Source organism: Abrus precatorius, unplaced genomic scaffold (assembly GCF_003935025.1).
Source record: "Abrus precatorius isolate BTA unplaced genomic scaffold, Abrus_2018 Scaffold5, whole genome shotgun sequence".
NCBI classification, from domain to species: Eukaryota; Viridiplantae; Streptophyta; class Magnoliopsida; order Fabales; family Fabaceae; genus Abrus; species Abrus precatorius.
In genome coordinates this window covers 12,339,911-12,361,050 of record NW_020874395.1, presented here as the reverse complement: position 1 = coordinate 12,361,050, position 21,140 = coordinate 12,339,911, and the positions used below count along the sequence as shown (strand labels likewise).

The window sequence follows — 21,140 nt, the reverse complement described above, 5'->3', positions numbered from 1 at the left end:
TCTTTAATTTATTTTGTTATTTCATTTTCATTTTATACCAAAATAATGAAAAAGACCCTTAAAAAAATTTTCTTAACCTTTTTCAATCGTTCACTTCATTACATTGTTATGTTTTTGAGCACCTGAAGACTGGGCCACGATTATGTGTGTGCCCTTGTTTGCGTTAGTCTGAGATTCCTGCGTTTGGTTTTCCCTTTCTCAAGTAACCTTTCTCTGTTTTTATCTTCTCACGTGTGTTGCTGTGTTCTCTCCATCTCTAGATTCTTCTGTGCCATGATCTAACGTCTTCGCAAACCTTCCATGTTTTGCCACTCTCATTCACCTATCTTCGAGGCTTCGATTCATAATAGACCCTGAATTTCTCGTTTCTCAAAAATACCAAATTTCTGATTTTTATCTTGTTTAGGACTTGGTTAATCTCGCGATCATGGGGTGGTACAGAAGGGGAAAGCTCGTTCTTGATGGTTTTCGAAGCTTCACTTCGAGGGTTGCGCCTCAAAATCCAAATTTTCAGCGTAATTCGAGGATTTGCCAATCTGGGTATTTGGATTCATGTTCAAAAGGAGCTAGCTTTAATGGGTTTTCTTCGTTTTGTTCAATTTCTCAGAGACTAGGCACACGGGGTGTTGGAGATAACAGGAAATTTCACAATTTGTTTGTTACTGGGGCTAAGAGATTTTACTATGTGGATCCTTACAATGTGCAGCATTTCAGGCCACGAGGGCCAAAGCGTTGGTTTCAGAATCCTCGACACGTGTTCATGGTAGTGGTGATTGGTTCAGGGGTTTTGATCACTGTGTACTTTGGGAATTTGGAAACGGTTCCTTATACCAAGAGAACCCATTTGATTCTGTTGTCAAAAGCAATGGAGAGGAAGCTTGGTGAGAGCCAGTTTGAACAAATGAAGACAGCTTTTAAGGGGAAGATATTGCCTCCTATACATCCTGAGAGTGTGAGGGTGAGGATGATAGCTAGGGAAATCGTTGATGCATTGCAGAGAGGGTTGAGGAAGGAGCAGGTGTGGAGTGATTTGGGGTATGCATCAGAGCATGCTATGGTCGAAGGTGATGGAAGGGAGACATTGAATGCATTGGTTGGGACTGAAGAGAAGGTTGCGGGAAGGTGGCACAAGGAGGATGAGATTCTTGATGACAAATGGGTTCAGCAAAGCAGGAAAAAGGGTCAGGAAAGAGGGTGGCACGATGCTACATCGCATTTGGAAGGGTTGAATTGGGAGGTTTTGGTGGTGAATGAGCCTGTTGTTAATGCCTTCTGCTTACCTGGTGGCAAGATAGTTGTGTTCACTGGTCTGTTAGAGCATTTTAGAAGTGATGCAGAGATAGCTACTATTATTGGACATGAGGTATTCTACTCGCCTTTGGTTTAAATTTAATTAAAAGCTCCTTGTTTTTGTAGTTTAATATGGTTAGCATAGGAGATATGCAGATTTGTTATTTTGGACGAATGATATGCTGACATGTCAGTTTATATGGATTTTCTTGTTAATTAGGTTGGGCATGCTGTGGCAAGACACAGTGCAGAGGGGATTACAAAGAACCTGTGGTTTGCTATTCTACAGTTGATACTTTATCAATTTGTCACTCCTGATATTGTCAACACAATGTCATCCCTTTTCTTGCGGCTACCTTTCTCCAGGCGGTATGCTTTGTTCACTTTCTCTCCTTTTAATAAGTTGATTTCTTGTATGGTCTTTAATCATAGTAGAATCATTTCATGGAAAAGAAGATATTTGTCATCACTTGTTCAAATATGTGGAGTTGTGGAGCAATGCTGCTGCTATGTTCTTCCAAATAAATTGCTTTGCTCTTGTCTTTAAACCAAATGGAACCAGTAGCTTCTCACAAATTACCATTAATTTGACTGTTGGACTTCAAGTACTACATTTTTCTAACGTGAAACAAATTTGAGCTTGATATCAATTATTTTTCTTTGAGTAGTAAAGATTCTATTACATTACAGGCGAAGTAAAGAAGAACAAAATGAATTCAAGTCTCTAATTAACAGTAGGAATCCATATGCAATTTGCATGCCTAATATCTGTTTTACTGTAACTTCAATATATCTGATGCATGGTTTTTGTATCATGGTAAGATGAATCCAGTTGATGGATGCATGTTGAATGGAACAATTGATATTGGTTGTAATTGCACTTGTATAATCAATAATTATCCTTTCCAGTAAGCTTCATAATCGCAATAGATTATAACAACATATGATTATTATTGAATGACCATCATGGCAGTTGTGAAAGTATCTTTAAAATCTCCAGTTGATTGCAATGATTCCAACTTGTCAGGAGACTGTTTGAAAGAAGCAAAGTATTCATTATGCTACCTTTTATGAAGGCTTTAGAAATCAAACCTATGTTTAACGGTTGATATCTACACGATTTAATCCATAAATATCTTTAGCAGACGAGCGAGTGATAAATAGATGGTCTTAGTGCTCTCAAGATGGGGTGTCACATTATTTGGTACATATTTTCTGTGGTAATTCTTCGATGCATTGATTTCATCATTTCCATGTTTATAGAATTTCCGTGGTGGTAAAGCCTTTTAAGATAAAGAGAAAAGCTCTGGTGATGATGATGTTTGTTTACAAAATTACAAACAAAAGATGTGCAGTTCCTCTTAATCTTGTTTTCAATTATCTTTTTCAAAATATTAATTAATGTGTTCTTAGGTTTGTTCATACTATTTATGCTTCATGATCTGTGACCAGATGCTTTTGTGGATGCTTTGATATCAATTTCCCAGCATCCTATTTTGATCATCTAGCCAAGTTTTGACATGGCTTCTATTATCTGTGGCGTGAACATACTGTGTGGTATCTGCTTTTGTGGTATCTATAGGGTTGTCATCTGCATTTAAATTATAAACCGTGTTCAAGCTTCTTGTTTGTTCTTCTGGTAGATTTGTATATTGAAATTAAAGATTGTTAAAATAATAAAAAATGTTTGAATATATTTTTAGTTCCTTTAAATACACCAAATTTTGATTTTGGTTCCTATAAAATTATTTTTTGTTTAAGTCTCTATTAGTTTGAATATATTTATAGTTCCTTTAAATACACCATATTTAACTGCATTGCTGATTAGGGAGGGGTCAGTGATGGTAAAATTTATAAGTTAAATGTTAACCAATGATCTAAGGGCGTTTTTTTGACAATTTATAGGATGGAAATGGAAGCTGATTACATTGGGCTGCTGTTAATTGCATCAGCTGGGTATGATCCTCGGGTGGCACCCAAAGTGTATGAGAAGTTGGGAAAAGTGACTGGTGAGTCTGCCCTCAGAGATTACCTCTCTACTCATCCGTCTGGAAGAAAGAGAGCAGAATTGCTTGCTCAAGCTCAGATTATGGAAGAAGCACTTACTCTATACAGGAATGCTAGAACAGGACGTGGGGTTGAAGGATTTCTTTAGTACAAAAACACCTCTACTTGTTTCAAACTTTGAAGCAATTTTTTTAAAATTTAATTTTGCCTGTATTTGCAATTTCCTATTAAGTTTTGTATTTGATTCTCTGTTCATTATGTGAATCAACATCCATGTACCACTTTTGCCTATTCAAATACACAAAGGGGGTCTTGTCTTGTATATTTACAATTTTAATAATTTTTTATAAAATATGAGATTAATTAATTTAACTTTCTTATCAATTATATCAACTTTATTAAGTTTTATATAAAAATAAAACTAATAAATATTTTATTGTATTAATTTATTTTAATGAATAATATGTTTTTAAATTAAGCAAATATTAAATTTTGGGTAACATACTTATAAATATTTAATTTTGTGAAATTTAATATGAATAATCATAAAGATAATATAAGATTTAATAATTGAATTAGTCAATTTTACATTTTATGAAAAGCTATCAAATGATCGGTATCAAAATTTAATATTTGGCATCAACAGTCTCACATATAAAAAATTATAATTTTTATAATAATGAGGACATATAATACATCTTATTTAAATGAGCAAAATAAATATACATATTAATTATTTATTAAATCTTCATTTAATCTTTTAATTGAATCACATATCGATGCATAGATACTTGAACTAGTTCCAACAGAGGAGATCCAATATAAGAATATTTTGATGTTGGAGTGATTTGCATTGATCACAAGTGTTGTTGCTTGAGTATTGTAGTAATCGCGTCATAACTCACGTTTGGCTTTCAAGATTAATTAGAACTATGACTTACCCTCTAATTTTGAAGTCTATTATTTATACCATTGTCAACATCGTTGTGACAACCATCATTCTTAATTTAAACTTCCAACAGTTAACTTTTGTAATCAAGTATACAATAGACACATGCACAATTTTGTTATGATGTAAAAAAATGTTCACACCCTTATTGTAGCCACTCACGACAAAAAATTACACCACAAAGTAGTAACAAGTTTTAATAAAGTGAGAAAGACATGTAAGATATGGTTTTATTGTCTCTTGTAATATTAAAAGAAGAAGAAGAGAGTTATTTTTCAACTTATTAAGGAGGCTACAAAATGATAATAGCTTGAATATATGTGATTTACAGTCACATCTTTTTGTGACATCTTAAGTTTTGGGAATAATTCAATCGTAAATTTTCAATCCATTTATAAATATAATGAACCATATAATATATCAAACACTAGATAACTTAAAGGTATCTAGACTTCTCCATCTAAATTACGTTATCTTCTTTGTTTATAGAATTTTATAAAAAAATACTGAAAATATTTTTATTTTTATAATTTTCTATATAAATTTTTACAACAAAAAGTAAAGTATAAATAATATAATAATTTTATAATTAAAAAAATTTCTAAACCATCAACTACTAATTTTTTATAATCTTTGAAAGTATGTTTCAATTTGCAGCAATCTTATTCTTCTGAGATAGAATTGCTTCAAGGTATAAAAGTCTACCATACTCTTCAAACTGAGAAGGTTTGAGCATTTTGCCACGTGTCATAATATTATTGGTCACTACAACTGACGTTTACTCCCGAGCAGTGAAAATTTTCTCTGCCACAACGCGTAGTATGCAAATTTCTTAGAGGTTATCGCAATCACAAGACAGTTGTTAACTTTGAGTATATTGACAATTGATAAAAAAATATAATAAATTATCTTTTTACAAATTAAAATTAATTTGTATATTTCATATTTTACAGAAGTTACAGTGAAAACGATTTTAACAAAAATAGAGAATAAGCTAATTTTCATCTATCCCACGACTCTAATATATTTCTTTTTTAATATTTTTCTTCAATTTTTTATTTTCAATATTTTTTTTAATTTTTATTAGATTAAAAAAATAAAAAGTAAAAGAAAATAACTAAATCAACATAAAACTAAACTAATGAATAGAAATGCACTAAAATAAATAAAAATAGATTGATAAAGTTGGGTATTTACACACAATGAATTTACCCTTTGATGAATAATAAATTTGGGTAAGTTATATGTGACAAATATTAAGATCATTAAACTCTTAATTCTTTAAACAATACGTTAAAAGTTGTAATTTAAGACAAGTTTAAGTTGGGATATCAAAATGGGTTTACCTTCCCTGCTGATATTTTTTTTTCATTTGTATAATGGCAGGCTGGCTTTACATTATCTCACTAAGACTAACTTATTTTATCGTGTCAAAATGCTAGCCTATTGGACTTGTTATTTTTTTTAAAAAAAGACAATTTATTAGCAATTTTTTTATGTTATTATTAATATAAAAATGTTATTATAATTACTTTTACAAGTTTTTATTATTGTATATTTTAAAATTTTTATGTTAATTTTAAAAAGATTGACCCATCAATTCACGACTAGTCAATCCACTTTATATATTTTCTATTATTTTAAAGATTTGGCAAGTCAACTTATTTAAGCTATGATTCATAGTCCATTTCTAAAAGTGGCACAAGATAAGTCAGCCCATTTTCAGATGAACTTGTCAAAATGATGCAAATGTAACGAATCTGTAAACTTGTAATTTGAACAACAGTTGACATGTATAGTTGCTCTAAGAAGCTACAAACATGTTCGAGAGCCGTTTCATGTGTGAACCAATTTCTAAATCACAACTTACAGAGCAATTTCGCCATAATTACTCTGCAAAAGTTTAACCTAAAGTAACCCCATTTCCTTCTTCCATGCGTAAAGTTGTTGACTTCTTCTAAGTCACCTTCTCGCTCTCTCTCTCTTTCTTCTTCCTTTTGTTCTCACTCCTGCAGTTTGGAAGCATTGTTGAATTGCCACTATGATGCTGCCACTGGCTGTTGGCGCCACTCACCTTATTTGCTCACATGATGAAAGAGGAAATGAGAGAAAGAGACCCAGGAATGTATAAAACAAATTCAAGAGCATAGACAATCACGTGTAATTATAAAATATGAAAAACAAATTGCCGTTGTCTTTGACTATGGCTTTAGTTGTTCATGATAAGAACTAACCTAAAATCGTAGCATTAACTTAATAACAGACTCCGTATTCCTAAGAAAAAGAAAAGAGATAGAAATCTACTTTGACAAGATGGATATCTGACATTAAGGGCAAGAGGATTCCAACTCTTTGTTTACAATCTTCTTGGTGGTTCAATGCTTGGGGTTTTCTTAACATCCCCAATGAGGGGTGGTGACTCCAAAAAAAGGAAAAAAAAAAAAAGGTTTCTTAGCGAGTGACATGATTTCAAAAGCTTCTAAAAGTCTTTGAAGTAAAAAATGAGAGCCATAAATTTATAATTGGCGCTAAAGGTCAGGTCCAATATGGTCTTCACAGGGGTGCATGGTGTTAGGTTACTACGCAAATTTTTCCCATGTTTAGATTAGTGGAAACAATAAATGAGGAGTAATAGCACACATAAATTGATAACAGAGTTCGGCCAATTATGCCTACGTCTCCGGACTGCTGTAGACCTTTTATAGAAAGGAGAAATATACACTGTGTTTACATACACTTACACTCTCTCACAAACCCACAACCCAATTACAACTAAGAGTTTCTCTCTCATAAATTTTTCTCACACTAGAAAATTTCTCTAACTCTCAAATGCACTCACTGCGTTGGAATGAATTTTCCTTCAGCTCCAATGAGTATTTATAGAAGCTGGATTTATGTGTGTATGCATAGCAATAATTATCAACAAAGGCTGCCCATGATTTTCTCTTCACCAAAAAACAATATTCCAAATTCAAAGTTACTATACTTTGGGTGGCTGGCATTAAATTTAGAGGATGGAATAGTGTGGCTAGGAATATAGGCCGGTAGATCTAACACATGGGTGTGCATCTATTTGACAGAGTCGTGCTGTGTTAAAAGTAGCTTTAAAACGGTAAAAGACAGAGGAAGAACAAAATATAACACTGATAGGAAATAATTCTCCCTCTCTATATATGATGAAAGCAATGATACACTATATATATACAATTGATCATAATTAGGATAAGATCAAAATAATACCAATTTTCTTACAATAAAGGATATTTACAACTTATGATTACAGCTCACTATTTCTAGAAACTACCATAGAATTTCAATAGCTATCTATTTACAAATTAACATATGATTGGGCCAAGGAATCATGGGCCCTGTGAGATTGCTTTGGACTTATTTCTGTTAACCCCCCACAAGCTGGAGGTGGGTAGAATTCTACTAATTCTAGCTTGGATACGTTAGAGCGAAAAGATTGAGGAGGCAAAGCTTTAGTGAACATATCCGCAAGTTGATGACAAGAAGGGACAAGAAGCAGCTTCATCAAATCGACTTGAAGCTTCTCACGGACAATGTGACAGCTGATTTCTAAGTGCTTTGTGCGTTTACAAAAAACTGGGTTTGTAGCAATATGGAGAGCACTTTGATTGTCACAATATAATACTGCAGACTTGGAGCAATTAACTTGTAAATCAGTGAGCAAATATGACAACCATTGCAACTCACAAGTGCTAGTGGCTAGAGCTCTATCCTCTGCTTCCGAGGATGACCAAGACATTGTGCTTTGTTTCTTGGCTTTCCATGATACCAAGGAATTCTCAAAGAAGAAACAATATTCTGTAATCGAGTGTCTAGTGTTAACACAAGTTGCCCAATCGACATCACTAAAACCAATGAGATGGGTAATGAATCTCTGTTGAATAAAAGACCTTTGTTTGGACAACTCTTAAGATATCTTAAAACTCTTCTACCAGTACCAAGATGTGACTTTGTTGGACAAGTCATGAATTGGCTAAGTTGTTGAGTTGCAAATGCTATATCCGGCCTTGTTGTGGTGAGATAAATTAAACGACCAACAAGCTGTCTGTACTGCATCGGATCATCAAGTAATGCGCTAGAATCTTCTTGACGAAGTCTTAATGAGCTATCCATAGGTGTAGTACTTGGCTTACACCCTAGCATTCCAAAATCAGCAAGTAATTCAAGACAATACTTTCGTTATGAAACATAAATTCCCTCATCAGAATGATTCACTTCCAGGCCAAGAAAATATTTTAACTTTCCTAAATCTCTCACACGAAAATTGGAATGAAGAATATGTTTAATTTGGGCTATTTCAGAATTTGAGTTTCCAGTAATTACTATGTTATCCACATAAATCAATAATGCTGTAAACTTACCACCATTATGTTTCACAAACAAACTGTGGTCTGTACGAGCTTGTTTAAAACTAGAAGAAATTAATAGTTTAAAGAGTTTCTCATACCATTTGCGGCTGACTTGCTTGAGCCCACATAAAGACTTCTTCAGTTTGCAACACTGAGATGACCCATGACTGTGCTGTAACTCCCCAATTTTGTAATGCTGATATTATATATATATATATATATATATATATATATATATTCATATGTTTGTTGATTTACTTGATAGTGATGTAAATATATCTACATGACCTTATTATGATATGAGTTTGTGGCTGAAATTAGACTAAAGGAAAATAGGCTAAGTTCTGGTGCAGGACATTCTCGCTGCAGCGAAAATATCTTACTGTAGCGAGAGAACCCTAGGTAAAAGGCATGCATTTGTCGCATTCTCGCTGTAGTGACAGAGCGAAAGTTTGGGGCATATTTCTTGGTGTAGTCTCGCTGTAGCAAGATTCTGCAGAAACTAGAGTGTAATTTTCTCTGAGTTTTTTGCTGTAGCGAGAGAGCGTGTCGCTGCAGCGAGATCTTACTATAGCGAGAGTGTCGCGACTAGAGGAGTTTTAAAAAGGGGGTTAGGGGTTTGAGAATTCATTTCTCAAAATCCCTTTGATTCTCTCGACCCAAAACCCTTTTTCACTGATTAAATTGCCTCCAAAGCTATTTGGGAGCTTGATTTGAAGGTTGAATCCGTGTGGGAACGCTTGGAGGTGAGTTTTAACGATAAAGATTTTCATTTTTTAACCCCCTTTCTCTGTTTTGTGATTTTCTTGGGTTCTCATCGAGTTCTTCCATGTGGTTAGGTCGAAATCTGTGTGGGGAGCAATTCCAAGGTTGAATCCGAGTGTGGGCTTCAATCCAAGGTAAGGGGGACTCTATCCTACTCTATTATGTGCGATTTGTTGTTAATTGTTGAATATTGTGATGTAATTGAGTTATAGGGTATGAAATTATTGAGAAATGTGATGAGGGCCAAGTGCCTTGAGATGTGAATATTGTGTGTTTATCCGAAATTGATGAATGTGAATTGTATGCTAGATGTTGCATGATAGAATGAATATTGTGAACAAATGTGAGCCCAAGGGCCATGTGATATAGATGAATATTGGCTATGTGCCGTGTAATATGAAATGAATGTGGGCCTAGTACCGTGTATTTAAATGCAATGAGAGCTATGTGCCATGTGTAAGCATGATTATTGCATGTGTAAATGGGCGTGTTAGCACCGTTGTAATGTGCTATGAATGGTTCAGTGATATACTGAGGATGTGGAAGATGAGGACAGTAGAAATATCTTGAGAAAGGGAGAGTAGTGGTGACATCGACTGTGGAACGGGTGTACCACGGGCTACACACTCTCTTCCTGACTAGACCTCTGACCACTATCTTTACTGAGCGACCCGTGACTACCCACGTAGTATCCGTAAGGCGGGAGTAACCGGCAACCATTCATGGTGTGAAGCTGTGATCACAGTGTCACAGTGAGCGTGGCGGGCGTGTGCATGCACGAGATTGTTGTCATTATTTGTATTTATGAATGTGACATGCTGTGGATGACGTGAGTGCATCATTGTTGCACTGGATAAACTGTGTGATAATACTGCCTGCAAATATGTTTATGTAATGTGTTAAAATGATTTGGAGGTGAGACTCTATAATTATTTGTGTGTTTTGAGTAGTGTAGAGTACTCACCCACTTACATTTATTTTTCAGGTAATCAAGATGATTAGCACCGGGCTTAGTGAAGGGACGGATGGACTGCTATAGGACTTATATTTTATTTTAAAAAATGTTGTAATTGAACTAGTCCTACAACAGTTATTTGATAATAATTTGTAACCCTTCTCTTATTTCAAAATATCTTATAAAAATTTAGTTATTCGAATTTGCTACATTATTATTTAAGTAAAATTAAAGTTTAGGTGTTACACGTGCAGACTTGGAAGGATTTACATGAAGACCTCCTTATCGAGATCCCCATGAAGAAACGCATTGCTGACATCCATTTGCTGAATTTCCCATTTATTAATGGATGCTAATGCCGTGATGACCTGAATGGTGGCCATTTTAACAACAGGGGAGAAGGTTTCAGAGAAATTGATACCTTCGATTTGGGAATATCTCTTCGCAACTAACTTGGCTTTGTACCTTTCGACGCTTCCATCCGGTTTCCTCTTTATCTTGTATACCCATTTACACCTAATTGGCTTCACATTCTTGGGTGTTTCAGCAATAACCCATGTATCATTCTATTTCAGAGCCTCAATTTCCTCCTTCATGGCCTCTTTCCAACACTGTTGTAGGATTGCCTCTTGATAACTACGGGGCTCCATCTCAGAGGACAGATTCATAATGTAGTGATGCGTAGACTCAGATATATTGGACAAGGTAGATTGAATAGGATAGAAATATGCTGATGATGATTGGTTTGATTGAGTCTCAACAGAGCAGATATAATCTGCAAGACACACATTGAGTTTGCGTCGACGAGTGAAATGACGAATGGTAATAGGTGGTTGAATAATGGGAGATTGAGATTGTGGTGAGAGAGAAGGAGAATCAATGGTGGACTCATGCGTTTGTGATGGTGAGGACGAAGAAGATGATGCTAGTGTTAGGGTTTCTGGTGATTGTGTCATTGGTGGAGGAGTATTGGGTGGTGTAAAATGCAGAAAATTTCTGATTGGGCTCAATTATTGGGCTATCTTCTGTTACTTGAGGGCTCTTTGGCAGTATAGAAAATGACTCTTGTGTATTATTGAAATTATTCTTAATCTAAACAAAAGGAAAAATTGTCTCATAAAACATTACATTTCTAGATATGAATATTTCTTTTGTATCAAAATCTAAAATTATGTAACCTTTTGTTCCTGTTTGAATCCAAGAAAAACACCCTATTTTGATCTAGGATCAAATTTTTGTCGTGACCCATATGTGGATGCAAAACACAAAGAACCAAACACTTTGAGCATTGAAAAATTGGGTTTATGCTTATAAAGAAGCTCATAAGGTGTTTGTTTATTAATGACTGGAGATAGGACACGATTGATAAGATAAATCGAGTGTTTTATAGGGAAAGACCAGTATTTTTGAGGAATTTGAGATTAGAACATAAGGGCACGAGCAACGTTAAGAATATGTTGGTGTTTATGTTCAACTAGTCCATTTTGTTGAGGGGTATAAATACAACTTGTTTGATGGATGATCCCTTTCAAAGAAAACAAATCTTTAAGAAAAAATTCAGGACCATTGTCAGAATGCACACATTTTATTTTTGAATCAAATTGACTTTCCACTAAGGCAATGAAATTTTGGACATGGATTTTAACCTTAGATTTTGATTTTAGCAAGACTATCCAAGTATATCTACTATAATCATCAACAATAGTGAGAAAATATTTTTCACCATGAATAGAAGGTATTGAAATTTGTCCCCAAATATTCATGTGAATTAAATCAAAAACTTTAGAAGCTCTACTATTACTTGGACAATAAGATAATTTTATTTGTTTAGCAAATTGACAAATGTCACAATTTTCATTAATATGTGTAAGAATAAAAGAAAATTGTTCGTGTAACATATTGAGACGATTCCCGAAAAGATGACCTAATCTATAATGCCAAAGCTTTGAGGATGAGGTGGTGTAGACAGTATTGTTATTGATTGAGGATATGATTGGGTTGAGGGCTTTGGCTTGTTGATTAATTTCCAGGTGATAGAAGCCTTGTTTTAGACTAGCTAAACCAATTGTCTGTAGTGTATTCATGTCCTGTATAGTGCAAAAAAAAATCATAAAATATGAGAATATATTTAAAGGAAGTAATTAATTTAGATATGGACAATAAATTGAAACTGAATTCAGGGACAAAAAGAACATCGTGAATCATAAAGTTTTGAGAAAAATGGACACTTGCAGAAAAATGGGCTGTGACAACAGTTTGATTGAGTAAGTTAATTTGAATGAGTTTTATTTTTGAATAGTTAGAAAAATAATGCAAAGATGAAGAAATATGGTCAGTTGCTCCTGAATCTATGATCCAGGGCACTGAATGTGAATTTATTGTGAAAAAAGCATTTTGTGTCGTGTGTGGATGTGTGGTGTAGAAAACAAATTTGCTACCACTTGACTCAGAATGACATTTTTGGTGATTTGGGCTTATTTGACAGAGATTGGCCCTACTGGACTGATTGACTAAGTTGGGCCCAATAGCATCTGAGGAGTTTTTGATTTGTTGTTGCAGCTAGATCAAGGCCATGAGAGATTGATATTGGGCCTGAGTAACTTGATAGGATTTTGAGAGGAGACAACATGGTCACCATTGCTGGCCCCTTCCACTGCGTCATTAGCGGCAGCACTACTCATGAAAGAAGAATCGCAACTATTGAATCGCGAACTACCAGGATATTTTGGATGGCCAGGTGGGTAGTCATGTTTCCCCCAGCAAACGTCGATCGTATGTCCAGGACGATGACAGTATGCACAATACTTAGTGGAGCTATATTTATTCGACGAACCACCACCATTGCCATGACCTTTCCCTGTGTAAGGATGAGCAACAACGTTGACGAAGGTGTTGGGCTCTGCAGAAGGAGGAGGTACAACTTGAAGTTGTCGTTCTTGCTGCACTATCATAGAGAATACCCTGTTCATGGCTGGAAGCAGATCCATGAGAAGGATTTGGGAACAAACTACAGAGAATCGTTCATCGAGTCCTTTGAAGAATCTAATGATGAAATCCTGTTAGTGATACTTTTTAGTCTCACAGGAGCAAGAGGGAAATAAGCGGTAATTATCAAGCTCTTCCCACAGAGTCTTTAGAGCCGTGTAAAAATCAGAGACAGAACGACTGTTTTGAGATAGCCTGTAAATTTCTTCTTGGAGCTCAAAGCCATTCGAATGGCATGGGACCAAGAATGATAATTTGTTCCATCAAGGACTGGAACAATAGCAACAGAGGTAGGTCCTTTGCTGGGATGTATAAAATTAGGAATGGAAGGATTGAAAGTTGGATCTTGATGAGTATTCTTTGGACTAGAACCAAAATCATCATCCTTCTTTGGAGTATTCTTTAGACTATTGGGAGGTGAAGAAGACATTTGGGAAGGCCAAGCAGATCTCTCAAAGCTCCAGGAGAGATCTCTGATACCATAAAACGATAAAAGACAAAGGAGGAACAAAATATAACACTGATAGGGAATAATTCTCCCTCTCGATATATGATGAAAGCAATGATATACTATATATATATAATTGATCATAATTAGGATAGGATCAAAATAGTACCAATTTCCCCACAATAAAGGATATTTACAACCTATGATTACAACTCACTATTTCTAGAAACTACCATAGAATTTCAATAGTTATCTATTTACAAATAAGCATCTGATTGGGCCAAGGAATCATGGGTCCTGTAAGATTGCTTTGGGCTTATTTCTGTTAAGCTTGCATGGGCATGTTTTTAAATTTGGCACGAGCGTGCTTGTACCGGCATAGTCACATTCATTCTTGCACGAGCATATGTTGAGAAATATAATGACATGTGGTCATGCTCTACTCTGTTGTGGTATGCTAGAAGCTTAAAACTTAAATTCTTTATGCAACTCTTTTCTTCTTTTCAATTGTGCTCCTATGCTTCAAGATGGACTTTTTAGGTACTAATATCTTTAATTAAGCTCCTTTTTGTCCCAACATTCATCCTCCATCCTATTTCACAATCGTACAAGGAAATGATGAAAATTGAGTAAAAATAAAGATTAGATGTTAATAAATAAGCAAAAATTTCATCCAGTTTCCTATAATGGTTTATTAACTTTGTTGAATACATGATAAAAGAATTCGAGTGTACTTAATGACTTGAACTGCATAATAATTTTTTACAACATTTAGATCCATTATGCTTAATGATGTTTGATCATTCCATTGTGCTGTCCTAACCTATTAATATCTGCTAAATTAAAAATTTAATTATTTGTTTGTTTGTATTCATAATAATATATGTTTGAATTTGTTTTTCTAATAATTTTAGGATCTTGTATTGATTTTGGTTGTGCTAAAGGTCAAGGAACAAAATGACAAAAAAAGCCTCATAGCTAGTAATATTGATAAAAGTTTTAAGAGATATATTATTGCTATACAATAAAATATTCATACACATCAGTGACAAAAGGATAATTAACTTACTATCGTGGAAAAAATTCACTTGTAGGCATTTCATTGATAGATCTACAAGAACTTGATTTCTTTGTAATTGCTTTTGCATCCATTCTACCGTGTGAGAAAAATGCAGGTTCTTGTGGAATTGGCAATTCAATAAAATGACTATTAAGATATGAAACAATTGTTACCATCGTAGGTCTAGTATCAGGATTTTGTTGAACACACAATAAGGCAATCTGAATACACTTTATAACTTCTGCTTCAACATAATTTTTTCTAATATTTGGATCCAACGTGCTTAATGGTGTTTGAGCTATCCATTGTTTCCAAACCTATAACAAATTAAGTCAGATTAAGTATTCAAAACATTACACTTCTTTGTTGCTTTTGTGCTTGAGATAAGGAAATAATTTGTTAGATTGTTATACTCACATAGTTTAGGAGACCATCTGCAACATGACGTGGTTCATAAGAATTCATATTCTTTTTTCCAGTAACAATCTCTAAAATCATAACTCCAAAACTAAAAATATCTGATTTTTCGGAAAAATGTCCAAACATTGCATATTCTGGAGACATATAACCACTATAAAATAAAATAAAATTAAGATTTAATTTAAACATACCTTTTGAAATAGTACAAAGAGAAGGATAAAGATAAACATTTTAAACTTACAATGTTCCAACAATTAAACTTGTGTTTACTTGGTCTCGATCTATTTCAACAATTTTAGCAATGCCAAAATCTGAAATTTTTGGAATCATATTCTCATCTAGTAAAATATTGCTAGGTTTGAGATCACGGTGTATAACCTTTAGTCGAGAATGTTCATGTAAGTAAAGAATTCCTCGAGCAATACCTTCTATTATTTTGTAACGTTCAAACCAACTTAATAATTTTTGTCGTTGAGAATCTACAAAATTGTTCAGATAAAAAATGTAAGATTAAAGCATGTTGTGTAGTCAATATACCAATTCAAATCAAGTTCATGAAAAGATTACATATAGTGTATAAATGTAAATATTGACTAAGAAATTTAAGGTTAAAAAGTATCTAACCAAATAAAAAGTAATCAAGGCTCTTGTTTGGCACATATTCATATATAAGTATTTTCTCTTGTTCTTCGAGACAAAAACCAATGAATTCCACAAGATTTCTATGTTGAAGCTTCGCTATCAATAAAACTTCTTTCTTAAACTCATTTGCACCTTGTTTAGAACTTTTTGAGAGTCTTTTTACCGCTATGTGCCGTCCGTCAAGAAGAATACCCTAAAAATATAAACCATTATTTATTTTCAAATCAAGGATATAAAATCAAACATGCTTAAATTTGATTGTCTAATAAAAAATTATAGAACTTTTTACCTTATAAACTTCTCCAAATCCACCTTTACCGATCTTATTTTCATTTGAAAAGTTACTAGTTGCGGCTTCTATTATTGTCAGATTGAAGCGTAACGGCTCCAAAGTAGCAATTTCAAGGCCAACTAGATCAAATGTGATTAAATTGTCAAAATAAGTTTTCAAACTTGTTAAAGCTAAAAGGCATCTTTTTCAACAGTACGTACAGTTCTCTTTGAGAATTGTCGTTTTACTCTTCCTTGCATTTCTCTTCAGAAAATAGTAGGCCAAAAAGAAGAACATCACCAAAACAGTTGTGGACAGTACGGTAATTAACATAATATTTAGCAAAAAGCCTTTTCCTTTTCCTGCACCATCCAATAAACGCATCTCACTCACATGGGATAATATCAATAAGTCATGAATGTTATGATATACCTATAATAACAAGAAAAATGGCTCAGTTTATTCCTCCATTGGTCTTGAAATTGTCCACGTTACATTTTGAGCATTAGAGTGTATAAAATTCCTCATATTTAATGATTGTACTCTCCAAATATAAACATAAACATTTAATCACTTTAAATTTTAATAATATTTATATCTACTATTTACGAATTAGTGATCATTTTCATCTGAAAAAATGAAACAAAAACCTTCGTAAACTTTCTAAATATTTAATCACAATATTTCACTTCTCTATTTTTTGCCTACAATTTTTTTCTCTCTTTTTTTCTCACAGATAGAGTGTGTTTGGATTAACTGAAAAAAATAAATTGTTAATAATTAATTATATATAAAGTCAATTATTTGTCATCACATATATAAATTAAAGTGTATATTTAAATATGTTAAGAGAGGGCAGATCGTAAAATAATTTATTATATTTTAATTTCACAAAAGAATCACTTGTTTTTTTAATAGCAAAGCTCATATTTCTCTTGTATAAATTATCATTATGTCAGCTTCATTATTTTCATGTAAGTTTTATTATTATTTGATTCAGGACTACCTGGCCATGGAAGCAGAGGCTGTGGAGCTTCTTGTCCAACCTTGTAAAATGGGAATAATTCAAACCTGAGATTGCAACTAGGATATAGAATTATTCCTCCTATGCTTCCCAAACGAGACCATGGAATTTCTGTTCCAATTACATTTGCTAGACAACCCTTGCAATCATCATTAGACAAATCCTGCGTACATTGAGCAAGAGCGTAAAGATTTTGGACTTTATTTAATTTTGTTGATTTTGTTCCAAATCTCTTATTACTATCTCCTGCCTCCACTGCCGCTTTATCTAACGTCTTTGCTAACGAAACATCCCACAATTTTCGTTCCATGTAGTTGCTAGTGATATTCAATTTCCAAAATACAGGACTTGTTTCCACTTTGAAGAAGAAATTTCGATAGGAATAGCGAAGCAAGCAAAGGTTGTACCAAATTATAGCCTCTTGGAAAGTGTTACACTCTAGGGTTATTTGATGACTGGCATTTTGAATGCATTGTCCGCAAATGCTAGAGGATATGTCACCGCGACACATGAAGAGGCCATATACTATGTCATTCAAAGGAACCTTAAGAAATTTGTTACCATTGGTGGCATTGGAAGACAAGTTAGAGAGGAGGTTTTTGAGGTGTATTTGGAAAGTGCTATTGATAGTGAAGGTTTTGTTACTTGAGCAATTATGAGAAAGATAATTAGGAGCTTCCGAAAAATTTAATTTTGTATAAGAGGAATTTGCCAAGGGAACAAGAACGGGTGGAGTAGTTGACGATGATGGAACATTGTAGAATGGGTATGATTCATACCTAATATTACAACTAGGATGTAGAACTTTCCCTCCTAACCTTCCTTCACAACAATGTGAAATATACCCTATGACATCATTAAGACATGCTCTACAATCAGAGGGTGATAGATCCGGTGTGCATTGAGCCAAACAATAAAGTGTTTGAAACCTAGACACATTTTCTTCCTTTGTGGCAAACTTCTTGTTAGCAATAGGAGAAATAGCTGCTTCATTTGCGGTTTTTTTCATGGTAGAAAACAATAAATTCATGAAACTTTCAGGGTTTGAGACATTGCCACGGTTGAACAAGGGAATTCCAGAAGTTGTGGCCACGGTGGAGAAGAAATAGATGTTGGAATATCTAACCATGCACTCTTCGTACCAAATCACAGCTTGTTTGGACAAAGAGCACTCTAAGGATAGTTTTTCGATTGCACTTTGGACACATTATTGACAAACTTGGGGAGAGACATCACCCCTACACATGAACAATCCATAGATTGAGTCTGAGGGGTTTTCACCAGTGAATGTGGCGTTGTTGTAGAATTGGGTGTCACTAGAGGCTTTAGATGATAAGGTAGAAAGGAGGTTCTTGACATCGGTTTGGAAAGAGGTATTGGCATAGGTTTTCTCACCAGAGCAATCTTGGGATAGATAGGAAGGGTCATCATCAAGATCTTGTGGCTCAATGATGGAAAAATTGAGGGAGGTAATAAGGATGATAATGAGAGAGACAATCTTATAGGAAGCCATGGATGTAGTATTATTGAGTTTGATAATTTTTTAAAGTACTATCGTATATGCATGGATGACAGTATATATAATAGTTGATATGGTTTATAATAAAATCTTTCGATGTATAAGGATATGTAATCTAGACAACTAGTCAAGGATAAGATGCGTCAAGTAAGAGGATGAATTGATAAGGCCATGACAATGAGAAAGCTTATCTTCGAGAGCAAAGTACCCTGAAAGAGTTACGTAATTTTTCACGTGTTTTTTTTAATCGGTTTCATAATTTGAACCGTAAAAAAATGACTTTATATGTGATATTTATAAAATTATTTCTATCTCTTTTGCATTTTTTTATCTTGCATTCTTTAAATATACCCCTAAAATAAACAAGACGCCTACATGCAGGTGTCTCACTAAAAATGTACAAAAACTATTTTTCTTCTATATTATCATTTTATAATATTTTATTTCATTTTTAAGTGCAAAAGAATATACAAAAACTATTGCATAAACAGTATTTCTCATATACGAATGGATCGTATGGGACACCCAACACGCTGTTTCTGAGAAAATTTTATGTATTTGAATTATTTTATTTTTAAAAATATAGTATTGTAATTTGTCAATATTTAATACCTTCTATCTAAATTTTAAATATATTTATAAATTTAACTGAATTAATTTATTAGTTAATATAATATTTTTGTGTATGTTGAAATTGATACATAAAAGTAAAATTTTAAGAAAGAAAATTTAATACTTTTGCTATAAATATAATCCTGCTGTTCCTCAAAATGTTAAGATAAATATTCCAAATTTTTAACGCTAATAAAATTCTTATAACTATTTTTATTTATAAATAATAATAAAAAATAAATGGACTTAAATAATAATCTGAACTAAATTAATTTCTAAATATTTAGAAATAAACTAATTAAAATATTATATTTATATATTATACAATTTGACATTTTCTATCAACGTGAATCATGTTGACTGATTCATGTAACCGATATCTTTCTTATTGGCTGCTTGGGGAGGCAATTTTTCCTGAAATCCGTAAGATGGGACACTGAAAGTTATTCATTGATTCAAAGAAAGAAACCTTTGAGCCAACTTTTCTAGCAAAGATGGGACAGTGAAAGTTATTTATAGAAGATTTTTAATATTTTTTGATTTTTATAGAATATATATATGGTAGCATCTTTTTATATAAACCCTTTTATTTAATTTATATCTAAATAAGAACTTATATTAATATGAGAAAATCTTTTAACATGAGTGCGTGTATATATAGTTCCACCAAAGGTCAACCAGTTGTCTTCGTCGAAGTAGAAAGCAAAATGAGCTCTAACCAGGAAGGCGGAAGCAAAAGGCCAGGCCAAATCGAACGAAAAGCCTTGCTCTTCGTCGCACGTAGCATGCCACGAGTGATAGTAATTAATCTATTTATTTTTTTATGTATAAATTCAATTAATTTATTAATTTGTGAAAATAAAATTTAATAAATGAGTTAATTTAAATTATTATTTATTATAAATAAATAATGAGTTTTTTAATATAGTTTATAATATTATATGACAAGGTGTATAAAAATTATCTTTTATAAAATTATTTAAAAATAAATAAATATGGCATGCTATAATTAATTGAGTTAGGTATCCATTTATTGTGAATTAATAAAGAATGAAATAAAATATAATTTATTTATTTTACCTATTTATCATAACCATGCAAGGAGTGGCCTGAGATTTGTGAAGGAAAAGGGAGAACGGGGTTCGATTGATGGGGAGAGGCGATAGCTAAGACAACATGGTTTGAACTTGAAAGACATATATCTTCCAGAGATTAAAATAGACAGACATAGAAAGAAAAGCTTATCAGATGAGAGAAGAAAATATTTTAAAAAAAACTATTTAATTAAAATAAATAGTTAAAACTATAATTAATTAAAACAATTTTAACTATATATACATATATTTACCTGCGTACTAATGTATATGAAAGGAAGCTCCGAGGGACTAGTAAAAAAAAAGAGAAGAGTAGATATATAAAGTGAGCTTTTGTAGGAGACAAGAGAGAGTGCGAATTCAGTTCCGTGGTACAGTCAATATATTTTGCACTCTTGCTTAAGAATTTTTTTTTTCTTAAGTGAGAGTGTAAAATTTTATTTGAATCTGAATCTAGACAAGAGAAGTTTATTTTTTTTATTTCTTTAGTTATTAAAATTTTAAAATAAAATATTAATGGCGCATGATTTAATAAGTTAGATCATTAGAATTAAGTTTGAGTAAGATGGTATAAAATTTTTTAAACAACTGTAGAATATATTTTCAACTATTTGTAATATGTTTCCAAAACAATAGACCCTGTGATATGCAAGGTGATTTGTGGTTGCTGTAACGGTGGGGCTGGGTGGCCCGAGTGGCAATTGGCAATTGCAATTTGGG

At 33.2% G+C, this 21,140-nt stretch overlaps 1 protein-coding gene and 1 pseudogene across 1 annotated transcript; one reads left to right on the top strand and one right to left on the bottom strand.

Annotated features, from left to right (window-relative positions):
• The first annotated feature begins 178 nt into the window (after nt 1–178).
• LOC113867428 lies at nt 179–3,474 on the top strand. The gene is made up of 3 exons (XM_027502748.1): nt 179–1,363; nt 1,511–1,659; nt 3,196–3,474. The coding sequence occupies exons 1-3, from the start codon at nt 428–430 to the stop codon at nt 3,443–3,445; spliced, it is 1,335 nt and encodes a 444-aa protein (XP_027358549.1). The 5' UTR covers nt 179–427; the 3' UTR covers nt 3,446–3,474.
• Nucleotides 3,475–12,909: 9,435 nt separating this feature from the next.
• LOC113866692 lies at nt 12,910–18,708 on the bottom strand (annotated as a pseudogene).
• Between the last annotated feature and the right edge of the window lie 2,432 nt (nt 18,709–21,140).

Coding starts and splice junctions, on each gene's coding strand:
- LOC113867428 (XM_027502748.1), top strand. CDS start 428: ATGGGGTGGTACAGAAGGGGAAAGCTCGTTCTTGATGGTTTTCGAAGC. Junction 1,364..1,510: donor CTACTATTATTGGACATGAG/GTATTCTACTCG, acceptor CTTGTTAATTAG/GTTGGGCATGCTGTGGCAAG. Junction 1,660..3,195: donor CGGCTACCTTTCTCCAGGCG/GTATGCTTTGTT, acceptor GACAATTTATAG/GATGGAAATGGAAGCTGATT.